Consider the following 24873-nt stretch of genomic DNA (forward strand, 5'->3'; position numbering starts at 1 on the left):
GGTGGTGGACTACCCAGTGTGGGAGGTGGACTATGCTGTGGGTGGACTACGCAGTGGAAGGTGGACCTGCATGACGATGGGGAAGTTCCAGGGAATGATTTGAGCACAGACTCCCACTGGCTCGTGCCAGTGTGGGTGGTGGACTACCCAGTGTGGGTGGTGGTGGACTACCCAGTGTGGGAGGTGGACTATGCTGTGGGTGGACTACGCAGTGGAAGGTGGACCTGCATGACGATGGGGAAGTTCCAGGGAATGATTTGAGCACAGACTCCCACTGGCTCGTGCCAGTGTGGGTGGTGAACTACCCAGTGTGGAAGGTGGACTACCCAGTGTGGGTGGTGGACTACCCAGTGTGGGTGGTGGACTACCCAGCGAGGGTGGTGGACTACCCAGTGTGGGTGGTGGACTACCCAGTGTGGGTGGTGGACTACCCAGCGAGGGTGGTGGACTACCCAGTGTGGGTGGTGGACTACCCAGTGTGGAAGGTGGACTATGTGGCGAGGGTGGACCTGCATGACGATGGGGAAGTTCCAGGGAATGATTTGAGCACAGACTCCCACTGGCTCGTGCCAGTGTGGGTGGTGGACTACCCAGTGTGGGTGGTGGACTATGCTGTGGGTGGACTATGCAGTGGAAGGTGGACCTGCATGACGATGGGGAAGTTCCAGGGAATGATTTGAGCACAGACTCCCACTGGCTCGTGCCAGTGTGGGTGGTGGACTACCCAGTGTGGGTGGTGGACTATGCTGTGGGTGGACTATGCAGTGGAAGGTGGACCTGCATGACGATGGGGAAGTTCCAGGGAATGATTTGAGCACAGACTCCCACTGGCTCGTGCCAGTGTGGGTGGTGGACTACCCAGTGTGGGTGGTGGTGGACTACCCAGTGTGGGAGGTGGACTATGCTGTGGGTGGACTACACAGTGGAAGGTGGACCTGCATGACGATGGGGAAGTTCCAGGGAATGATTTGAGCACAGACTCCCACTGGCTCGTGCCAGGTGAAGGTGACCAAGTCGCCATCCATGGGGATCGTCTGCCCATGGTGCTTGTCAGCCCAGCCGGCAAAGTAGCGGTATGTGCGGATAGCGTAGTCCACGTCACCTGTGGGGGTGGGTGGGGGTGGGGGGGTGGGTGGGGGGGTGAGTGGGGGGGTGGGTGGGGGGTGGGGGGGTGAGTGGGTGAGTGAGTGGGGGGGTGAGTGGGTGAGTGAGTGGGTGAGTGAGTGGGGGGGTGAGTGGGTGGGTCAGTGAGTGGGGGGGTGAGTGAGTGAGTGGGTGGGTGAGTGGGTGGGTGGGTGGGTGAGTGGGTGAGTGAGTGGGTGAGTGGGTGAGTGAGTGGGTGGGTTGGTGGGTGAGTGGGTGGGTGAGTGAGTGGGTGAGTGAGTGGGGGGGTGAGTTAGTGGGTGAGTGAGTGAGTGGGTGAGTGAGTGAGTGAGTGGGTGAGTGAGTGGGTGAGTGAGTGGGTGAGTGGGTGGGTGGGTGGGGGGGTGGGTGAGTGAGTGAGTGAGTGGGTGGGTGAGTGAGTGGGTGGGTGGGTGGGTGAGTGAGTGAGTGGGTGGGTGAGTGAGTGAGTGGGTGGGTGGGTGGGTGAGTGAGTGAGTGAGTGGGTGGGTGAGTGAGTGAGTTAGTGGGTGAGTGGGTGGGTGAGTGGGTGAGTGGGTGGGTGAGTGAGTGGGTGGGTTGGTGGGTGAGTGGGTGGGTGGGTGGGTGAGTGGGTGAGTGAGTGAGTGGGTGAGTGAGTGGGTGAGTGGGTGGGTGAGTGGGTGGGTGGGTGGGTGAGTGGGAGGGTGAGTGAGTGAGTGGGTGGGTGGGTGAGTGAGCGAGTGAGTGAGTGAGTGAGCGAGTGAGTGAGCGAGTGAGTTAGCGAGCGAGTGAGTGAGTGAGTGAGCGAGTGAGTGAGTGAGTGAGTTAGTGAGCGAGTGAGCGAGCGAGTGAGTGAGTTAGCGAGCGAGTGAGTGAGCGAGTGAGTGAGTGAGCGAGTGAGTGAGTGAGTGAGCGAGTGAGCGAGCGAGCGAGTTAGCGAGTGAGTGAGCGAGTGAGTGAGCGAGTGAGTGAGCGAGTGAGTGAGTGAGCGAGTGAGTGAGCGAGCGAGTGAGCGAGTGAGTGAGCGAGCGAGTGAGCGAGTGAGTGAGTGAGTGAGTTAGCGAGTGAGCGAGCGAGTGAGTGAGCGAGTGAGTGAGTGAGCGAGTGAGTTAGCGAGTGAGCGAGTGAGTGAGTGAGCGAGTGAGTTAGCGAGTGAGTGAGCGAGTGAGCGAGCGAGCGAGTTAGCGAGTGAGTTAGCGAGTGAGTGAGTGAGTGAGCGAGTGAGCGAGCGAGCGAGCGAGCGAGTGAGCGAGCGAGTGAGCGAGTGAGTGAGCGAGCGAGTTAGCGAGCGAGTTAGCGAGTGAGTGAGCGAGCGAGCGAGTGAGCGAGTGAGCGAGTGAGCGATGCAGCGAGCGAGCGGTGGACTCACCCAGAGCGGAGGAGTATGTCTTGCCGCTGTCCAGCGTGTCCAGGGAGGCCAGCAGAGCCTTGTGGCTCTCCATGAGGTCTCCCAGACGGTGCAGGATGAGGCCACGCTGTGACGGATCCATAGAACGCCACGAGGAGCCCAGGCGGAATGCATCCTGAGCAGCACTGGGGGAGGCAGGGGGGGAGAGAGAGACGTGGGGAGAGAGACGGAGAGAGAGAGATGGTGTGAGAGAGACGTGGGGAGAGAGACAGAGACATGGTGTGAGAGAGACGTGGGGAGAGAGAGAGACGTGGGGAGAGAGATGGTGAGAGAGACGTGGGGAGAGAGACGTGGGGAGAGAGATGGTGTGAGAGAGACGTGGGGAGAGAGATGGAGAGAGATGGTGTGAGAGAGACGTGGGGAGAGAGAGAGACGTGGGGAGAGAGACAGAGAGAGAGATGGTGAGAGAGACGTGGGGAGAGAGAGATGGTGAGAGATGGTGTGAGAGTAGACGTGGGGAGAGAGAGATGGTGAGAGGGAGATGGTGAGAGAGACAGAGAGAGAGATGGTGAGAGAGACAGAGAGAGAGATGGTGAGAGAGAGACGTGGGGAGAGAGAGATGGTGAGAGGGAGATGGTGAGAGAGACAGAGAGAGAGATGGTGAGAGAGACGTGGGGAGAGAGATGGTGAGAGGGAGATGGTGAGAGAGACAGAGAGAGAGATGGTGAGAGAGACGTGGGGAGAGAGATGGTGAGAGGGAGATGGTGAGAGAGACAGAGAGAGAGATGGTGAGAGGGAGATGGTGAGAGAGACGTGGGGAGAGAGACAGAGACATGGTGAGAGAGACGTGGGGAGAGAGATGGAGAGAGGGAGATGGTGAGAGAGACAGAGAGAGAGAGAGACGTGGGGAGAGAGACGGAGAGAGAGATGGTGTGAGAGTAGACGTGGGGAGAGAGAGATGGTGAGAGGGAGATGGTGAGAGAGACAGAGAGAGAGATGGTGAGAGAGACAGAGAGAGAGATGGTGAGAGAGAGACGTGGGGAGAGAGAGATGGTGAGAGGGAGATGGTGAGAGAGACAGAGAGAGAGATGGTGAGAGAGACGTGGGGAGAGAGATGGTGAGAGGGAGATGGTGAGAGAGACAGAGAGAGAGATGGTGAGAGAGACGTGGGGAGAGAGATGGTGAGAGGGAGATGGTGAGAGAGACAGAGAGAGAGATGGTGAGAGAGACGTGGGGAGAGAGATGGAGAGAGAGATGGTGTGAGAGTAGACGTGGGGAGAGAGATGGTGAGAGAGACGTGGGGAGAGAGATGGAGAGAGAGATGGTGTGAGAGAGACGTGGGGAGAGAGATGGTGAGAGATGGTGTGAGAGTAGACGTGGGGAGAGAGATGGAGAGAGATGGTGTGAGAGACAGAGAGAGAGATGGTGAGAGAGACGTGGGGAGAGAGATGGTGAGAGATGGTGTGAGAGAGACGTGGGGAGAGAGAGAGACGTGGGGAGAGAGACGGAGAGAGATGGTGAAATGGTGAGAGAGACGTGGGGAGAGAGACAGAGAGCGGGAGATGGAGAGAGCGACGTGGGGAGAGAGAGACGTGGGGAGAGAGACAGAGAGAGACGGTGAGAGAGACGTGGGGAGAGAGATGGAGAGAGATGGTGTGAGAGACGTGGGGAGAGAGATGGAGAGAGATGGTGTGAGAGAGACGTGGGGAGAGAGAGAGACGTGGGGAGAGAGATGGTGAGAGAGACGTGGGGAGAGAGACGTGGGGAGAGAGATGGTGTGAGAGAGACGTGGGGAGAGAGATGGAGAGAGATGGTGTGAGAGAGACGTGGGGAGAGAGAGAGACGTGGGGAGAGAGACAGAGAGAGAGATGGTGAGAGAGACGTGGGGAGAGAGAGATGGTGAGAGATGGTGTGAGAGTAGACGTGGGGAGAGAGAGATGGTGAGAGGGAGATGGTGAGAGAGACAGAGAGAGAGATGGTGAGAGAGACAGAGAGAGAGATGGTGAGAGAGAGACGTGGGGAGAGAGAGATGGTGAGAGGGAGATGGTGAGAGAGACAGAGAGAGAGATGGTGAGAGAGACGTGGGGAGAGAGATGGTGAGAGGGAGATGGTGAGAGAGACGTGGGGAGAGAGACAGAGACATGGTGAGAGAGACGTGGGGAGAGAGATGGAGAGAGGGAGATGGTGAGAGAGACAGAGAGAGAGAGAGACGTGGGGAGAGAGACGGAGAGAGAGATGGTGTGAGAGTAGACGTGGGGAGAGAGAGATGGTGAGAGGGAGATGGTGAGAGAGACAGAGAGAGAGATGGTGAGAGAGACGTGGGGAGAGAGATGGTGAGAGGGAGATGGTGAGAGAGACAGAGAGAGAGATGGTGAGAGAGACGTGGGGAGAGAGATGGTGAGAGGGAGATGGTGAGAGAGACAGAGAGAGAGATGGTGAGAGAGACGTGGGGAGAGAGATGGAGAGAGAGATGGTGTGAGAGTAGACGTGGGGAGAGAGATGGTGAGAGAGACGTGGGGAGAGAGATGGAGAGAGAGATGGTGTGAGAGAGACGTGGGGAGAGAGATGGTGAGAGATGGTGTGAGAGTAGACGTGGGGAGAGAGATGGAGAGAGATGGTGTGAGAGACAGAGAGAGAGATGGTGAGAGAGACGTGGGGAGAGAGATGGAGAGAGATGGTGTGAGAGAGACGTGGGGAGAGAGATGGTGAGAGAGACGTGGGGAGAGAGATGGAGAGAGAGATGGTGTGAGAGAGACGTGGGGAGAGAGATGGTGAGAGATGGTGTGAGAGACGTGGGGAGAGAGATGGAGAGAGATGGTGTGAGAGAGACGTGGGGAGAGAGAGAGACGTGGGGAGAGAGATGGTGAGAGAGACGTGGGGAGAGAGACGTGGGGAGAGAGATGGTGTGAGAGAGACGTGGGGAGAGAGATGGAGAGAGATGGTGTGAGAGAGACGTGGGGAGAGAGAGAGACGTGGGGAGAGAGACAGAGAGAGAGATGGTGAGAGAGACGTGGGGAGAGAGAGATGGTGAGAGATGGTGTGAGAGTAGACGTGGGGAGAGAGAGATGGTGAGAGGGAGATGGTGAGAGAGACAGAGAGAGAGATGGTGAGAGAGACAGAGAGAGAGATGGTGAGAGAGAGACGTGGGGAGAGAGAGATGGTGAGAGGGAGATGGTGAGAGAGACAGAGAGAGAGATGGTGAGAGAGACGTGGGGAGAGAGATGGTGAGAGGGAGATGGTGAGAGAGACGTGGGGAGAGAGACAGAGACATGGTGAGAGAGACGTGGGGAGAGAGATGGAGAGAGGGAGATGGTGAGAGAGACAGAGAGAGAGAGAGACGTGGGGAGAGAGACGGAGAGAGAGATGGTGTGAGAGTAGACGTGGGGAGAGAGAGATGGTGAGAGGGAGATGGTGAGAGAGACAGAGAGAGAGATGGTGAGAGAGACGTGGGGAGAGAGATGGTGAGAGGGAGATGGTGAGAGAGACAGAGAGAGAGATGGTGAGAGAGACGTGGGGAGAGAGATGGTGAGAGGGAGATGGTGAGAGAGACAGAGAGAGAGATGGTGAGAGAGACGTGGGGAGAGAGATGGAGAGAGAGATGGTGTGAGAGTAGACGTGGGGAGAGAGATGGTGAGAGAGACGTGGGGAGAGAGATGGAGAGAGAGATGGTGTGAGAGAGACGTGGGGAGAGAGATGGTGAGAGATGGTGTGAGAGTAGACGTGGGGAGAGAGATGGAGAGAGATGGTGTGAGAGACAGAGAGAGAGATGGTGAGAGAGACGTGGGGAGAGAGATGGTGAGAGATGGTGTGAGAGAGACGTGGGGAGAGAGAGAGACGTGGGGAGAGAGACGGAGAGAGATGGTGAAATGGTGAGAGAGACGTGGGGAGAGAGACAGAGAGCGGGAGATGGAGAGAGCGACGTGGGGAGAGAGAGACGTGGGGAGAGAGACAGAGAGAGACGGTGAGAGAGACGTGGGGAGAGAGATGGAGAGAGATGGTGTGAGAGACGTGGGGAGAGAGATGGAGAGAGATGGTGTGAGAGAGACGTGGGGAGAGAGAGAGACGTGGGGAGAGAGATGGTGAGAGAGACGTGGGGAGAGAGACGTGGGGAGAGAGATGGTGTGAGAGAGACGTGGGGAGAGAGATGGAGAGAGATGGTGTGAGAGAGACGTGGGGAGAGAGAGAGACGTGGGGAGAGAGACAGAGAGAGAGATGGTGAGAGAGACGTGGGGAGAGAGAGATGGTGAGAGATGGTGTGAGAGTAGACGTGGGGAGAGAGAGATGGTGAGAGGGAGATGGTGAGAGAGACAGAGAGAGAGATGGTGAGAGAGACAGAGAGAGAGATGGTGAGAGAGAGACGTGGGGAGAGAGAGATGGTGAGAGGGAGATGGTGAGAGAGACAGAGAGAGAGATGGTGAGAGAGACGTGGGGAGAGAGATGGTGAGAGGGAGATGGTGAGAGAGACGTGGGGAGAGAGACAGAGACATGGTGAGAGAGACGTGGGGAGAGAGATGGAGAGAGGGAGATGGTGAGAGAGACAGAGAGAGAGAGAGACGTGGGGAGAGAGACGGAGAGAGAGATGGTGTGAGAGTAGACGTGGGGAGAGAGAGATGGTGAGAGGGAGATGGTGAGAGAGACAGAGAGAGAGATGGTGAGAGAGACGTGGGGAGAGAGATGGTGAGAGGGAGATGGTGAGAGAGACAGAGAGAGAGATGGTGAGAGAGACGTGGGGAGAGAGATGGTGAGAGGGAGATGGTGAGAGAGACAGAGAGAGAGATGGTGAGAGAGACGTGGGGAGAGAGATGGAGAGAGAGATGGTGTGAGAGTAGACGTGGGGAGAGAGATGGTGAGAGAGACGTGGGGAGAGAGATGGAGAGAGAGATGGTGTGAGAGAGACGTGGGGAGAGAGATGGTGAGAGATGGTGTGAGAGTAGACGTGGGGAGAGAGATGGAGAGAGATGGTGTGAGAGACAGAGAGAGAGATGGTGAGAGAGACGTGGGGAGAGAGATGGTGAGAGATGGTGTGAGAGAGACGTGGGGAGAGAGAGAGACGTGGGGAGAGAGACGGAGAGAGATGGTGAAATGGTGAGAGAGACGTGGGGAGAGAGACAGAGAGCGGGAGATGGAGAGAGCGACGTGGGGAGAGAGAGACGTGGGGAGAGAGACAGAGAGAGACGGTGAGAGAGACGTGGGGAGAGAGATGGAGAGAGATGGTGTGAGAGACGTGGGGAGAGAGATGGAGAGAGATGGTGTGAGAGAGACGTGGGGAGAGAGAGAGACGTGGGGAGAGAGATGGTGAGAGAGACGTGGGGAGAGAGACGTGGGGAGAGAGATGGTGTGAGAGAGACGTGGGGAGAGAGATGGAGAGAGATGGTGTGAGAGAGACGTGGGGAGAGAGAGAGACGTGGGGAGAGAGACAGAGAGAGAGATGGTGAGAGAGACGTGGGGAGAGAGAGATGGTGAGAGATGGTGTGAGAGTAGACGTGGGGAGAGAGAGATGGTGAGAGGGAGATGGTGAGAGAGACAGAGAGAGAGATGGTGAGAGAGACAGAGAGAGAGATGGTGAGAGAGAGACGTGGGGAGAGAGAGATGGTGAGAGGGAGATGGTGAGAGAGACAGAGAGAGAGATGGTGAGAGAGACGTGGGGAGAGAGATGGTGAGAGGGAGATGGTGAGAGAGACGTGGGGAGAGAGACAGAGACATGGTGAGAGAGACGTGGGGAGAGAGATGGAGAGAGGGAGATGGTGAGAGAGACAGAGAGAGAGAGAGACGTGGGGAGAGAGACGGAGAGAGAGATGGTGTGAGAGTAGACGTGGGGAGAGAGAGATGGTGAGAGGGAGATGGTGAGAGAGACAGAGAGAGAGATGGTGAGAGAGACGTGGGGAGAGAGATGGTGAGAGGGAGATGGTGAGAGAGACAGAGAGAGAGATGGTGAGAGAGACGTGGGGAGAGAGATGGTGAGAGGGAGATGGTGAGAGAGACAGAGAGAGAGATGGTGAGAGAGACGTGGGGAGAGAGATGGAGAGAGAGATGGTGTGAGAGTAGACGTGGGGAGAGAGATGGTGAGAGAGACGTGGGGAGAGAGATGGAGAGAGAGATGGTGTGAGAGAGACGTGGGGAGAGAGATGGTGAGAGATGGTGTGAGAGTAGACGTGGGGAGAGAGATGGAGAGAGATGGTGTGAGAGACAGAGAGAGAGATGGTGAGAGAGACGTGGGGAGAGAGATGGTGAGAGATGGTGTGAGAGAGACGTGGGGAGAGAGAGAGACGTGGGGAGAGAGACGGAGAGAGATGGTGAAATGGTGAGAGAGACGTGGGGAGAGAGACAGAGAGCGGGAGATGGAGAGAGCGACGTGGGGAGAGAGAGACGTGGGGAGAGAGACAGAGAGAGACGGTGAGAGAGACGTGGGGAGAGAGATGGAGAGAGATGGTGTGAGAGACGTGGGGAGAGAGATGGAGAGAGATGGTGTGAGAGAGACGTGGGGAGAGAGAGAGACGTGGGGAGAGAGATGGTGAGAGAGACGTGGGGAGAGAGACGTGGGGAGAGAGATGGTGTGAGAGAGACGTGGGGAGAGAGATGGAGAGAGATGGTGTGAGAGAGACGTGGGGAGAGAGAGAGACGTGGGGAGAGAGACAGAGAGAGAGATGGTGAGAGAGACGTGGGGAGAGAGAGATGGTGAGAGATGGTGTGAGAGTAGACGTGGGGAGAGAGAGATGGTGAGAGGGAGATGGTGAGAGAGACAGAGAGAGAGATGGTGAGAGAGACAGAGAGAGAGATGGTGAGAGAGAGACGTGGGGAGAGAGAGATGGTGAGAGGGAGATGGTGAGAGAGACAGAGAGAGAGATGGTGAGAGAGACGTGGGGAGAGAGATGGTGAGAGGGAGATGGTGAGAGAGACGTGGGGAGAGAGACAGAGACATGGTGAGAGAGACGTGGGGAGAGAGATGGAGAGAGGGAGATGGTGAGAGAGACAGAGAGAGAGAGAGACGTGGGGAGAGAGACGGAGAGAGAGATGGTGTGAGAGTAGACGTGGGGAGAGAGAGATGGTGAGAGGGAGATGGTGAGAGAGACAGAGAGAGAGATGGTGAGAGAGACGTGGGGAGAGAGATGGTGAGAGGGAGATGGTGAGAGAGACAGAGAGAGAGATGGTGAGAGAGACGTGGGGAGAGAGATGGTGAGAGGGAGATGGTGAGAGAGACAGAGAGAGAGATGGTGAGAGAGACGTGGGGAGAGAGATGGAGAGAGAGATGGTGTGAGAGTAGACGTGGGGAGAGAGATGGTGAGAGAGACGTGGGGAGAGAGATGGAGAGAGAGATGGTGTGAGAGAGACGTGGGGAGAGAGATGGTGAGAGATGGTGTGAGAGTAGACGTGGGGAGAGAGATGGAGAGAGATGGTGTGAGAGACAGAGAGAGAGATGGTGAGAGAGACGTGGGGAGAGAGATGGTGAGAGATGGTGAGAGAGACGTGGGGAGAGAGAGACGTGGGGAGAGAGACGGAGAGAGATGGTGAAATGGTGAGAGAGACGTGGGGAGAGAGACAGAGAGCGGGAGATGGAGAGAGCGACGTGGGGAGAGAGAGACGTGGGGAGAGAGACAGAGAGAGACGGTGAGAGAGACGTGGGGAGAGAGATGGAGAGAGATGGTGTGAGAGACGTGGGGAGAGAGATGGTGAGAGAGATGGTGTGAGAGACAGAGAGAGAGATGGTGAGAGAGACGTGGGGAGAGAGATGGAGAGAGATGGTGTGAGAGAGAGACAGAGATGGTGAGAGAGACGTGGGGAGAGAGACAGAGAGAGAGATGGTGTGAGAGACGTGGGGAGAGAGATGGAGAGAGATGGTGTGAGAGACACGTGGGGAGAGAGATGGTGAGAGGGAGATGGTGAGAGAGACAGAGAGAGAGATGGTGAGAGAGAGACGTGGGGAGAGAGATGGAGAGAGAGACAGAGAGAGAGATGGTGAGAGAGAGACGTGGGGAGAGAGACAGAGACATGGTGAGAGAGACGTGGGGAGAGAGATGGTGAGAGATGGTGTGAGAGAGACGTGGGGAGAGAGAGAGACGTGGGGAGAGAGACGGAGAGAGATGGTGAAATGGTGAGAGAGACGTGGGGAGAGAGACAGAGAGCGGGAGATGGAGAGAGCGACGTGGGGAGAGAGAGACGTGGGGAGAGAGACAGAGAGAGACGGTGAGAGAGACGTGGGGAGAGAGATGGAGAGAGATGGTGTGAGAGACGTGGGGAGAGAGATGGAGAGAGATGGTGTGAGAGAGACGTGGGGAGAGAGAGAGACGTGGGGAGAGAGATGGTGAGAGAGACGTGGGGAGAGAGACGTGGGGAGAGAGATGGTGTGAGAGAGACGTGGGGAGAGAGATGGAGAGAGATGGTGTGAGAGAGACGTGGGGAGAGAGAGAGACGTGGGGAGAGAGACAGAGAGAGAGATGGTGAGAGAGACGTGGGGAGAGAGAGATGGTGAGAGATGGTGTGAGAGTAGACGTGGGGAGAGAGAGATGGTGAGAGGGAGATGGTGAGAGAGACAGAGAGAGAGATGGTGAGAGAGACAGAGAGAGAGATGGTGAGAGAGAGACGTGGGGAGAGAGAGATGGTGAGAGGGAGATGGTGAGAGAGACAGAGAGAGAGATGGTGAGAGAGACGTGGGGAGAGAGATGGTGAGAGGGAGATGGTGAGAGAGACGTGGGGAGAGAGACAGAGACATGGTGAGAGAGACGTGGGGAGAGAGATGGAGAGAGGGAGATGGTGAGAGAGACAGAGAGAGAGAGAGACGTGGGGAGAGAGACGGAGAGAGAGATGGTGTGAGAGTAGACGTGGGGAGAGAGAGATGGTGAGAGGGAGATGGTGAGAGAGACAGAGAGAGAGATGGTGAGAGAGACGTGGGGAGAGAGATGGTGAGAGGGAGATGGTGAGAGAGACAGAGAGAGAGATGGTGAGAGAGACGTGGGGAGAGAGATGGTGAGAGGGAGATGGTGAGAGAGACAGAGAGAGAGATGGTGAGAGAGACGTGGGGAGAGAGATGGAGAGAGAGATGGTGTGAGAGTAGACGTGGGGAGAGAGATGGTGAGAGAGACGTGGGGAGAGAGATGGAGAGAGAGATGGTGTGAGAGAGACGTGGGGAGAGAGATGGTGAGAGATGGTGTGAGAGTAGACGTGGGGAGAGAGATGGAGAGAGATGGTGTGAGAGACAGAGAGAGAGATGGTGAGAGAGACGTGGGGAGAGAGATGGTGAGAGATGGTGAGAGAGACGTGGGGAGAGAGAGACGTGGGGAGAGAGACGGAGAGAGATGGTGAAATGGTGAGAGAGACGTGGGGAGAGAGACAGAGAGCGGGAGATGGAGAGAGCGACGTGGGGAGAGAGAGACGTGGGGAGAGAGACAGAGAGAGACGGTGAGAGAGACGTGGGGAGAGAGATGGAGAGAGATGGTGTGAGAGACGTGGGGAGAGAGATGGTGAGAGAGATGGTGTGAGAGACAGAGAGAGAGATGGTGAGAGAGACGTGGGGAGAGAGATGGAGAGAGATGGTGTGAGAGAGAGACAGAGATGGTGAGAGAGACGTGGGGAGAGAGACAGAGAGAGAGATGGTGTGAGAGACGTGGGGAGAGAGATGGAGAGAGATGGTGTGAGAGACACGTGGGGAGAGAGATGGTGAGAGGGAGATGGTGAGAGAGACAGAGAGAGAGATGGTGAGAGAGAGACGTGGGGAGAGAGATGGAGAGAGAGACAGAGAGAGAGATGGTGAGAGAGAGACGTGGGGAGAGAGACAGAGACATGGTGAGAGAGACGTGGGGAGAGAGACAGAGACATGGTGAGAGAGACGTGGGGAGAGAGATGGTGAGAGGGAGATGGTGTGAGAGAGACGTGGGGAGAGAGACAGAGACATGGTGAGAGAGACGTGGGGAGAGAGATGGAGAGAGGGAGATGGTGAGAGAGACAGAGAGAGAGAGAGACGTGGGGAGAGAGATGGAGAGAGATGGTGTGAGAGTAGACGTGGGGAGAGAGATGGTGAGAGGGAGATGGTGAGAGAGACAGAGAGAGAGATGGTGAGAGAGAGACGTGGGGAGAGAGATGGAGAGAGATGGTGAGAGAGACGTGGGGAGAGAGATGGTGAGAGAGACAGAGAGAGAGATGGTGAGAGAGAGACGTGGGGAGAGAGAGAGAGAGATGGTGAGAGAGACGTGGGGAGAGAGAGAGACAGAGATGGTGAGAGAGAGACGTGGGGAGAGAGAGAGACAGAGATGGTGAGAGAGAGACGTGGGGAGAGAGAGACGTGGGGAGAGAGACGGAGAGAGATGGTGAAATGGTGAGAGAGACGTGGGGAGAGAGACAGAGAGCGGGAGATGGAGAGAGCGACGTGGGGAGAGAGAGACGTGGGGAGAGAGACAGAGAGAGACGGTGAGAGAGACGTGGGGAGAGAGACACAGAGAGAGATGGTGAGAGAGACGTGGGGAGAGAGATGGTGAGAGGGAGATGGTGAGAGAGACAGAGAGAGAGAGAGAGAGATGGTGAGAGAGAGACGTGGGGAGAGAGAGATGGGGAGTGAGAGAGAGACAGAGATGGTGAGAGAGAAGCGGGGAGAGAGACAGAGACATGGTGAGAGAGACGTGGGGAGAGAGACAGAGACATGGTGAGAGAGACGTGGGGAGAGAGATGGTGAGATGGTGAGAGGGAGATGGTGAGAGAGACGTGGGGAGAGAGACAGAGACATGGTGAGAGAGACGTGGGGAGAGAGATGGAGAGAGGGAGATGGTGAGAGAGACAGAGAGAGAGAGAGAGACGTGGGGAGAGAGATGGAGAGAGAGACGGTGTGAGAGAGACGTGGGGAGAGAGAGATGGGGAATGAGAGAGACAGAGATGGTGAGAGAGACGTGGGGAGAGAGACAGAGATGGTGTGAGAGAGACGTGGGGAAAGAGACAGATACATGGTGAGAGAGACGTGGGGAGAGAGACAGAGACATGGTGAGAGAGACGTGGGGAGAGAGAGAGACAGAGATGGTGAGAGAGATGTGGGGAGAGACAGAGAGAGAGATGGGGAGAGAGACGTGGGGAGAGAGAGAGACAGAGATGGTGAGAGAGACGTGGGGAGAGACGGAGAGACAGAGATGGTGAGAGAGACGTGGGGAGAGAGATGTGGAGAGACACAGAGAGACATCAAGAGAGACAGAGAGAGACAGAGAGACAGAGAGAGACAGAGAGAGACAGAGAGAGAGACAGAGAGAGACAGAGAGAAAGAGAGAGACAGAGAGACACAGAGAGAGACAGAGAGAGACAGAAAGAGACAGAGAGAGACAGAGAGAGAGACAGAGAGAGAGACACAGAGAGAGACAGAGAGAGACAGAGAGACACAGAGAGAGACAGAGAGAGACAGAGAGACACAGAGAGAGACAGAGAGAAAGACACAGAGAGAGACAGAAAGAGACAGAGACACAGAGAGACACAGAGAGAGACAGAAAGAGACAGAGAGAAACAGATAGAGACACAGAGAGACAGAGAGAGACAGAGAGACACAGAGAGACAGAGAGAGACAGAAAGACACAGAGAGAGACAGAGAGAGACAGAGAGACACAGAGAGAGACAGAGAGAGAGACACAGAGAGAGACAGAAAGAGACAGAGACACAGAGAGAGACAGAGAGAGAGACACAGAGAGAGACAGAAAGAGACAGAGACACAGAGAGAGACAGAGAGAGAGACACAGAGAGAGACAGAAAGAGACAGAGACACAGAGAGAGACACAGAGAGACACAGAGAGAGACAGAAAGAGACAGAGAGAAACAGATAGAGACACAGAGAGACAGAGAGAGACAGAGAGACACAGGGAGAGACAGAGAGAGACAGAAAGAGACAGAGACACAGAGAGACAGAGAGAGACAGAGAGAGAGACAGAGAGACACAGAGAGAGACAGAGAGAGACAGAGAGAGAGACAGAGAGAGAGAGAGACAGAGAGAGACAGAGAGAGACAGAGAGAGAGACACAGAGAGACAGAGAGAGACAGAGAGAGACAGAGAGACACAGAGAGAGACAGAGAGAGAGACAGAGAGAGACAGAGAGAGAGACACAGAGAGAGACACAGAGAGACGTGGAGAGACAGAAAGAGACAGAGACACAGAGAGACACAGAGAGACAGAGAGAGAGAGAGACACAGAGAGAGACAGAGAGAGACAGAGAGAGAGACAGAGACAGACAGAGAGACACAGAGAGACAGAGAGAGACAGAGAGAGAGCGAGAGATGTGGAGAGAGAGATGTGGAGAGAGACACTGCAGAGACACCCAAAGACAATGCGGCCTAGTTCCTCTCCCCAGCCCCCCCGGCTTGCCTGACGGCTTTGTCCACGTCGGCCGCCTCTGCCAGGCTGACATGAGCCAGGATCTCCCCCGTGGCCGGGTTCACCGTGGGGAAGGTTTTGCCACTCACGGAGTCAACCTGTGCACTCCACCACAAACACGGACGGCGAGAGAGACAAAGGGGAGTGGGTGGGTAGGTGGTTGAGTGGGTGAGTGGGTGGTTGAGTGAGTGAGTGGTTGAGTGAGTGAGTGGGTGGTTGAGTGAGTGAGTGGTTGAGTGAGTGAGTGGTTGAGTGAGTGAGTGAGTGGATGGTTGAGTGAGTGAGTGGGTCGTTGAGTGAATGAGTGGTTGAGTGAGTGGGTGAGTGAGTGGTTGATTGAGTGAGTGAGTGAGTGGTTGAGTGAGTGAGTGAGTGGTTGAGTGAGTGAGTGATTGAGTGGTTGAGTGAGTGAGTGGTTGAGTGAGTGAGTGGGTGGTTGAGTGGTTGAGTGAGTGAGTGGGTGAGTGAGTGAGTGGTTGAGTGGTTGAGTGAGTGGGTGAGTGAGTGGTTGAGTGAGTGGTTGAGTGAATGAGTGGTTGAGTGCGTGGTTGAGTGGTTGAGTGAGTGGGTGAGTGAGTGGTTGAGTGAGTGGTTGAGTGAGTGAGTGAGTGGTTGAGTGAGTGGGTGAGTGAATGAGTGGTTGAGTGCGTGGTTGAGTGGTTGAGTGAGTGGGTGAGTGAGTGGTTGAGTGGGTGAGTGAGTGAGTGAGTGGTTGAGTGAGTGAGTGGTTGAGAGAGTGAGTGGTTGAGTGGTTGAGTGAGTGAGTGGTTGAGTGAGTGAGTAGTTGAGTGGCTGAGTGTGTGGGTGAGAGTGTGTGTGTGAGTCTGTGTGTGTGTCTGTGTGTGAGTCTGTGTGTGTGTGTCTGTGTGTGTGTGAGTCTGTGTGTGTGTGTGAGTCTGTGTGTGTGTGTGTCTGTGTGTGTCTGTCTGTGTGTCTGTGTGTGTCTGTCTGTTTGTCTGTGTGTGTGAGTCTGTGTGTGTGTGTGAATCTGTGTGTGTGTGAGTCTGTGTGTGTGTGTCTGTGTGTGTGAATCTGTGTGTGTGTGAGTCTGTGTGTGTGTGTCTGTGTGTGTGTGTGTAAGTCTGTGTGTGTGTGTGTGTCTGTGTGTGTGAGTCTGTGTGTGTAAGTCTGTGTGTGTGTGTATCTGTGTGTGTGAGTGTGTGTGTGTGAGTGTGTGTGTGAGTGTGAGTCTGTGTGTGTGTCTGTGTGTGACTGTGAGTCTGTGTGTGTGTGTGAGTCTGAGTGTGTGTGTGTGAGTGTGTGTGTGTCTGTGTGAGTGTGTGTGTGTGAGTGTGTGAGTGTGTGTGTGTGAGTGTGTGTGAGTCTGCTCACCCACTCGTTGTTGATGAACAGCTTGTCGTACAGAACCTTCGGATTACGAATCGGTTCCGGATCGTGCGTGCCGAGGCTCCGCGCCTACAAAGACAAAGATCCCCCGTGTAGCCTCGGCCAACCGTCGGGGCAAGTGCCGCTAGCCCACGTGGGCTACCGGCACTGTGGCTACACACACACACAGAGAGTGGCGCGGGTGGACCGGCACCACCACGCCCGGCCGCCTTTGTCTCTCCCCCAGCGCTAAGCGATGTTCGCGACGGCGCACCGCTGAGGCGGGGGTATGCCCACTTGGGGCTGAGTCGACCTAGGGGAGGCCCACACTGACGCAGAGACAGCGGCGTCTGCACGCCTTCGATGTGGCGAGCGAGCGAGCGGGCGAGGTCGACAAGGCACGGGGGTTGGCTACGTAGGGCGCGAAATAAGTTCGACAGACAGACAGACAACTCACTCACTCGCTCGCTCACTCACTCACTCACTCGCTCACTACTCACTCAGTCACTACTCACTCACTCACTACACACTCACTTACTCACTTACTTACTCACTCACTACTCACTCAGTCACTACTCGCTCACTCGCTCGCTCACTCAGTCACTACTCACTCACTCACTACTCACTCAGTCACTACCCACTCACTCACTCACCCACTCATGCATCCACTCACTCACTCACCCATCCACTCACTCTCTCGCTCGCTCACCCATCCACTCACTCACCCATCCACTCACTCACTCACCCACTCGCTCACCCACTCACCCATCCACTCACTCACCCACTCACTCATCCACTCACTCACCCACTCACCCATCCACTCACTCATTCACTCGCTCGCTCACCCACTCACCCATCCACTCACTCACTCACCCATCCATTCACCCATCCACTCACTCTCTCACCTACTTGCTCACCCACTCACCCATCCACTCACTCGCTCACTCACCCATCCACTCACTCACCCACTCATGCATCCACTCACTCACTCACCCATCCACTCACTCTCTCGCTCGCTCACCCATCCACTCACTCACCCATCCACTCACCCATCCACTCACTCACTCACTCACCCATCCACTCACTCACTCACCCACTCGCTCACCCACTCACCCATCCACTCACTCACCCACTCACTCATCCACTCACTCACTCACCCATCCACTCACTCATTCACTCGCTCGCTCACCCACTCACCCATCCACTCACTCACCCACTCACCCATCCACTCACTCACTCATTCACTCACCCACTCACCCATCCACTCACCCATCCACTCACTCTCTCACCTACTTGCTCACCCACTCACCCATCCACTCACTCACCCACTCACCCATCCACTCACTCACCCACTCACACATCCACTCACTCACTCACCCATCCACTCACTCTCTCGCTCGCTCACCCATCCACTCACTCACCCATCCACTCACCCATCCACTCACTCACTCACTCACCCATCCACTCACTCACTCACTCACCCAGTCGCTCACCCACTCACCCATCCACTCACTCACCCACTCACTCATCCACTCACTCACCCACTCACCCATCCACTCACTCATTCACTCGCTCGCTCACCCACTCACCCATGCACTCTCTCACCCACTCACCCATCCACTCACTCACTCACTCACCCACTCACCCATCCACTCACTCACTCACCCATCCACTCACCCATCCACTCACTCTCTCACCTACTTGCTCACCCACTCACCCATCCACTCACTCACCCACTCACCCATCCACTCACTCACCCACTCACACATCCACTCACTCACTCACTCGCTCGCTCACCCACTCACCCATCCACTCACTCGCACACTCACCCATCCACTCACTCGCTCAATCGCTCACCCACTCACCCATCCACTCACTCGCTCACTCACCCATCCATTCACCCATCCACTCACTCACTCACCCACTCACCCATCCACTCACCCACTCACCCACTCACCTATCCACTCACTCACCTATTCACCCATCCACTCACTCGCTCACTCACCCATCCACTCACTCGCTCACTCACCCATACATTCACCCATCCACTTACTCACTCGCTCACCTACTCACCCATCCACTCACTCACTCGCTCACCTCCTCACCCATCCACTCACTCGCTCACCCACTCACCCATCCACTCACTCACCTATCCACTCATTCATCCACTCGCTCACTCACCCATCCACTCACTCGCTCACCCACTCACCCATCCACTCACTCGCTCACTCACTCACCCATCCACTCACTCACTCACTCACCCATCCACTCACTCACTCACTTGCTCACCTACTCACCCATCCACTCACTCACTCACTCACCCATCCACTCACTCACTCACTTGCTCAGCTACTCACCCATCCACTGACCCATCCATCCACTCACTAACGAACCCATCCACTCATTCATCCACTCACCCATCCACTCATTCATCCACTCACTCACTCACCCATCCACTCACTCGCTCACCCATCCACTCACTCGCTCACTCACTCACCCATCCACTCATTCATCCACTCACCCATCCACTCATTCATCCACTCACTCACCCATCCACTCACTCGCTCAATCACTCACCCATCCACTCATTCATCCACTCATCCATCCACTCACTCACCCATCCTGTGGGTCTCTGTGTGACTCTGTGTGAGCCTGTGGGTCTCTGTGTGACTCTGTGTGAGTTTGTGGGTCTCTGTGTGAGTCTGTGGGTATTTGTGAGTCTATGTGAGTCTGCGTGAATCTGTGAGTCTCTGCGTGAGTCTGTGGGTCTCTGTGTGAGTCTGTGGGTCTCTGTGTGAGTCTGTGTGAGTCTGTGGGTCTCTGTGTGAGGCTGTGAGTATGTGTGAGTCTGTGTGAGTCTGTGGTGCTCTGTGTGAGTCTGTGGGTCTCTGTGTGAGTCTGTGGGTCTCTGTGTGAGTCTGTGAGTCGGTGTGAATCTGTGAGTCTCTGTGTGAGTCTGTGGGTCTCTGTGTGAGTCTGTGGGTCTCTGTGTGAGTCTGTGTGAGTCTGTGGGCCTCTGTGTGAGTCTGTGTGAGTCTGTGGGTCTCTGTGTGAGTCTCTGTGAGTCTGTGGGTCTCTGTGAGTCTGTGAGGCTCTCTGTGAGTCTGTGAGTTTGTGTGAGTCTGTGTGAGTCTGTGGGTCTCTGTGTGAGTCTGTGTGAGTCTGTGTGAATCTGTGAGTCTCTGTGTGAGTCTGTGGGTCTCTGTGTGAGTCTGTGGGTCTCTGTGTGAGTCTGTGAGTTTGTGTGAGTCTGTGTGAGTCTGTGGGTCTCTGTGTGAGTCTGTGGGTCTCTGTGTGAGTCTGTGGGTCTCTGTGTGAGTCTGTGAGTTTGTGTGAGTCTGTGTGAGTCTGTGGGTCTCTGTGTGAGTCTGTGAGTTTGTGTGAGTCTGTGTGAGTCTGTGGGTCTCTGTGTGAGTCTATGTGAGTCTGTGTGAATCTGTGAGTCTCTGTGTGAGTCTGTGGTCCCTGTGTGAGTCTGTGTGAGTCTGTGAGTCTCTGTGTGAGTCTGTGGGTCTCTGTGTGAGTCTGTGGGTCTCTGTGTGAGTCTGTGGGTCTCTGTGTGAGTCTGTGGGTCTCTGTTGTGTATCTGTGTGAGTCTGTGGGTCTCTGTGTGAGTCTGTGGGTCTCTGTGTGAGTCTGTGGGTCTCTGTGTGAGTCTGTGGGTCTCTGTTGTGTATCTGTGTGAGTCTGTGGGTCTCTGTGTGAGTCTGTGGGTCTCTATGTGAGTCTGTGTGAGTCTGTGTGAATCTGTGAGTCTCTGTGTGAGTCTGTGGGTCTCTGTGTGAGTCTGTGTGAGTCTGTGTGAATGTGTGAGTCTCTGTGTGAGTCTATGGGTCTCTGTGTGAGTCTGTGGGTCTCTGTGTGAGTCTGTGGGTCTCTGTGTGAGTCTGTGGGTCTCTCTGTGAGTCTGTGGGTCTCTGTGTGAGTCTGTGGGTCTCTGTGTGAGTCTGTGTGAGTCTGTGGGTCTCTGTGTGAGTCTGTGTGAGTCTGTGGGTCTCTGTGAGTCTGTGGGTCTCTGTGTGAGTCTGAGTTTGTGTGAGTCTGTGTGAGTCTGTGGGTCTCTGTGTGAGTCTGTGGGTCTCTGTGTGAGTCTGTGTGAGTCTGTAGGTCTCTGTGTGAGTCTGTGTGAGTCTGTGGGTCTCTGTGTGAGTCTGTGGGTCTCTGTGAGTCTTTGGGTCTCTCTGTGAGTCTGTGGGTCTCTGTGTGAGTCTGTGGGTCTCTGTGTGATTCTGTGGGTCTCTGTGTGAGTCTGTGGGTCTCTGTGTGAGTCTGTGGGTCTCTGTGTGAGTCTGTGGGTCTCTCTGTGAGTCTGTGGGTCTCTCTGTGAGTCTGTGTGAGTCTGTGGGTCTCTGTGTGAGTCTGTGGGTCTCTCTGTAAGTCTGTGGGTCTCTGTGTGAGTCTGTGTGAGTCTGTGGGTCTCTGTGAGTCTGTGGGTCTCTCTGTGAGTCTGTGTGAGTCTGTGTGAGTCTGTGGGTCTCTGTGTGAGTCTGTGTGAGTCTGTGGGTCTCTAAGAGTCTGTGTGAGTATGTGGGTCTCTAAGAGTCTGTGGGTCTCTCTGTGAGTCTGTGGGTCTCTGTGTGAGTCTGTGGGTCTCTCTGTGAGTCTGTGGGTCTCTCTGTGAGTCTGTGGGTGTATCACCTGCAGCAGGCTGGGGCCTTGGATGGACAGTTTTTTCCATTTCAGACCGGTCACGAGATTTTTCTGAAGGTTTCTCAACATTTTCTGTCAAAAATTAAAAATAAAATATCATCATCATCACCATCACCACCAGGGTCTATACACTGCCGGGTGGATATCAATGTGGTGGTGGTGACTCTACCCCTGTGTGAGTCTCTCTGTCTCTCAGTGTCACCATCACCACCAGGGTCTATACACTGCTGCGTGGATATCAATGTGGTGGTGGTGGTGGTGACTCTACTCCTGTGTGAGTCTCTCTGTCTCTCAGTGTCACCATCACCACCAGGGTCTATACACTGCTGGGAGGATATCAATGTGGTGGTGGTGACTCTACCCCTGTGTGAGTCTCTCTGTCTCTCAGTGTCACCATCACCACCAGGGTCTATACACTGCTGGGTGGATATCAATGTGGTGGTGGTGGTGACTCTACCCCTGTGTGAGTCTCTCTGTCTCTCAGTGTCACCGTCACCACCAGGGTCTATACACTGCTGCGTGGATATCAATGTGGTGGTGGTGACTCTACCCGTGTGTGAGTCTCTCTGTCTCTCAGTGTCACCATCACCACCAGGGTCTATACACTGCTGCGTGGATATCAATGTGGTGGTGGTGACTCTACCCCTGTGTGAGTCTCTCTGTCTCTCAGTGTCACCATCACCACCAGGGTCTATACACTGCTGCGTGGATATCAATGTGGTGGTGGTGAGTCTACCCCTGTGTGAGTCTCTCTGTCTCTCAGTGTCACCATCACCACCAGGGTCTATACACTGCTGGGAGGATATCAATGTCGTGGTGGTGGTGGTGACTCTACCCCTGTGTGAGTCTCTCTGTCTCTCAGTGTCACCATCACCACCAGGGTCTATACACTGCTGCGTGGATATCAATGTGGTGGTGGTGCTGGTGACTCTACCCCTGTGTGAGTCTCTCTGTCTCTCAGTGTCACCATCACCACCAGGGTCTATTCACTGCTGGGTGGATATCAATGTGGTGGTGGTGACTCTACCCCTGTGTGAGTCTCTCTGTCTCTCAGTGTCACCATCACCACCAGGGTCTATACACTGCTGGGAGGATATCAATGTGGTGATGGTGACTCTACCCCTGTGTGAGTCTCTCTGTCTCTCAATGTCACCATCACCACCAGGGTCTATACAATGCTGTGTGGATATCAATGTCGTGGTGGTGACTCTACCCCTGTGTGAGTCTCTCTGTCTCTCAGTGTCACCATCACCACCAGGGTCTATACACTGCTGCGTGGATATCAATGTGGTGGTGGTGACTCTACCCCTGTGTGAGTCTCTCTGTCTCTCAGTGTCACCATCACCACCAGGGTCTATACACTGCTGGGAGGATATCAATGTGGTGGTGGTGGTGACTCTAACCCTGTGTGAGTCTCTCTGTCTCTCAGTGTCACCATCACCACCAGGGTCTATACACTGCTGGGTGGACATCAATGTGGTGGTGGTGGTGAGTCTACCCCTGTGTGAGTCTCTCTGTCTCTCAGTGTCACCATCACCACCAGGGTCTATACACTGCTGGATGGATATCAATGTGGTGGTGGTGACTCTACCCCTGTGTGAGTCTCTCTGTCTCTCAGTGTCACCATCACCACCAGGGTCTATACACTGCTGGGTGGATATCAATGTGGTGGTGGTGGTGACTCTACCCCTGTGTGAGTCTCTCTGTCTCTCAGTGTCACCATCACCACCAGGGTCTATACACTGCTGCGTGGATATCAATGTGGTGGTGGTGACTCTACCCCTGTGTGAGTCTCTCTGTCTCTCAGTGTCACCATCACCACCAGGGTCTATACACTGCTGGGAGGATATCAATGTGGTGGTGGTGGTGACTCTACTCCTGTGTGAGTCTCTCTGTCTCTCAGTGTCACCATCACCACCAGGGTCTATACACTGCTGCGTGGATATCAATGTGGTGGTGGTGGTGACTCTACCCCTGTGTGAGTCTCTCTGTCTCTCAGTGTCACCATCACCACCAGGGTCTATACACTGCTGGGAGGATATCAATGTCGTGGTGGTGGTGGTGACTCTACCCCTGTGTGAGTCTCTCTGTCTCTCAGTGTCACCGTCACCACCAGGGTCTGTACACTGCTGGGAGGATATCAATGTGGTGGTGGTGGTGACTCTACTCCTGTGTGAGTCTCTCTGTCTCTCAGTGTCACCATCACCACCAGGGTCTATACACTGCTGGATGGATATCAATGTGGTGGTGGTGACTCTACCCCTGTGTGAGTCTCTCTGTCTCTCAGTGTCACCATCACCACCAGGGTCTATACACTGCTGGGAGGATATCAATGTGGTGGTGGTGGTGACTCTAACCCTGTGTGAGTCTCTCTGTCTCTCAGTGTCACCATCACCACCAGGGTCTATACACTGCTGGATGTTGAGAGGGAGACACGGGGATAGACAGAGGGGGAGAGACGAGGGAGGGGGGGGCACACGGGGGGGGAGGGAGGGGAGAGAGAGGGGGGGTGAGAGAGGGGGAGGGAGACACGGGGGGAGAGGGGGGTGGGTGACATGGGGTGACATGGAGGGAGAGGGGAGAGAGAGGGGGGTAGAGAAGGGTGGGGGGAGGAGATAGGGCGGAGAGAGATAAAGAGGAGAGAGATGGGTGGACACGGGGAGGGAGGGGGAGGGAGGGGGTGGAGAGAGGGGGGGGTCGACCCCGTTTGGTTTCCAAAAGTCCAATAACACCGCCGTGTGTACAGCAATAACAACCCCCTACCTCCTCGCGGTGCCGGACGGGCAACTCTGTCGTGGACAGTGCTGTGGGGGGAGGGCCAATTCCGATCGGCCTTTCCCCTCATGGCGTCTGTGACCACCACAGGGGCTAAACGGGGGCTCTGGATGGGTGCGAGGGGCTGGTAACCCCTCCACCTTTCAATATATTTACCACTAAACCACGACTAAAATATCTAACTAATAAGCTTGTGCCGGAGGCCCCGGGAGGGACAGGCGTCTATGACGTCTCCTGGCCAAACCCCAATTGGCGGAGCCAGGAGATTGAATCTCTACCCTCGGGGCTCCTCCAGAAACAACGAAAAGCCACTTCGTGTGGCCACGTGGAATGTTCGAACGCTCACTGCGGAGGAGAGGCTGCCACTCCTCTGTCGGGAGCTGGACCGGTACCGCCTGGATCTCTGTAGCATTCAGGAGGGTCCGGTGGACCGGTTCTGGCTCCTGCCACCATGAGGGGTGGACAGTCCTCTACTCGGGGCAGCAGACTGCCAAACAACAGTGAGTGGCTCTTCTTCTGAACAAAATAATGAAGGGGGCGTGGGAGCGTGGCGGTGAGGTGTGGGAAGCTGTAAGCCCCAGACAACTTTGGGCTCGCCTTCCCATCAACCGGAGGCGAGGAGTGGTGGTCGTGGTTACTTATGCCCCCACCGAAGACGAACATCCGTGGAGGGATGCAGGCAAGGCCGATGAGTCAGATGCCTTCTTTGACCTCCTGTCACAGATGCTGGCTAAAGTGGCCCCTCGGGATAGAGTCATCTTGTTGGGTGACTTCAATGCCCGAGTTGGTCATGATGCTGGCACCTGGTCTGGAGTGATTGGAGGGCATGGGCCAGATCAGCTCAATAACAACAGTAGGAGGCTGCAAGATTTTTGTGCAGCCCATGGGCTTGTAATTACCAACACGCTGTTCCGGCATTGGCGTATCCACACAACATCATGGATGCATGCCGGGTCCAAGCAAGAACATCTGCTGGACTACATACTGACGGACCAGCGGATGCGAGCCCATGTCCTTGACACCAGGACCTACCGTGGAGCTGATCTACCCTCTGACCATCGACTAGTCATCTGTAAGATGCGCCTGCCATTCTTCCACTCCGGTGGTGGGTGTACACCCAGGACCCCATTCCAACCTAAAGTGGCCTGGCCTCAGCTCGCTGATGAAAGTTGCAAGCGGGAATTTCATCATCGCTTGCGGCTGGGGTTGGCATCGTCCCCCACTCCTCCTTGAAGTCGAGGGTAAATGGGAGAGGTTTAGGACTGTGACTCATGCAGCTGCAATGGCTGCTTCGGGTCCGCGGTCCAGACCTCCCCAGAGACCCAAGCCATCTGGCTACCATGAGAGATTCGTTCATGAGGCT

The 24873-nt window shown here is 55.4% G+C and overlaps 1 protein-coding gene across 1 annotated transcript in view; it reads right to left on the minus strand.

Moving 5' to 3' along the window:
• The window catches only part of LOC116958558 (aldehyde dehydrogenase, mitochondrial-like), a 41988-nt gene that overhangs the window by 13413 nt on the left and 3702 nt on the right, over window positions 1-24873 (minus strand). Inside the window, exons 2-6 of the mRNA XM_032981261.2 lie at window positions 20724-20807; window positions 16092-16175; window positions 14751-14857; window positions 2453-2616; window positions 936-1102 (exon numbers count right to left, since the gene is read on the minus strand). Coding sequence (XP_032837152.2) covers window positions 936-1102; window positions 2453-2616; window positions 14751-14857; window positions 16092-16175; window positions 20724-20804 — 603 coding nt within the window. The 5' untranslated portion in view covers window positions 20805-20807. The remainder of the gene's footprint in view (window positions 1-935; window positions 1103-2452; window positions 2617-14750; window positions 14858-16091; window positions 16176-20723; window positions 20808-24873) is intronic.

This window comes from Petromyzon marinus, chromosome 79 (assembly GCF_048934315.1).
Source record: "Petromyzon marinus isolate PM22_M1 ecotype Great Lakes invasive population chromosome 79, UKy_Petmar_22M1.pri1.0, whole genome shotgun sequence".
Lineage (NCBI taxonomy): Eukaryota > Metazoa > Chordata > Hyperoartia > Petromyzontiformes > Petromyzontidae > Petromyzon > Petromyzon marinus.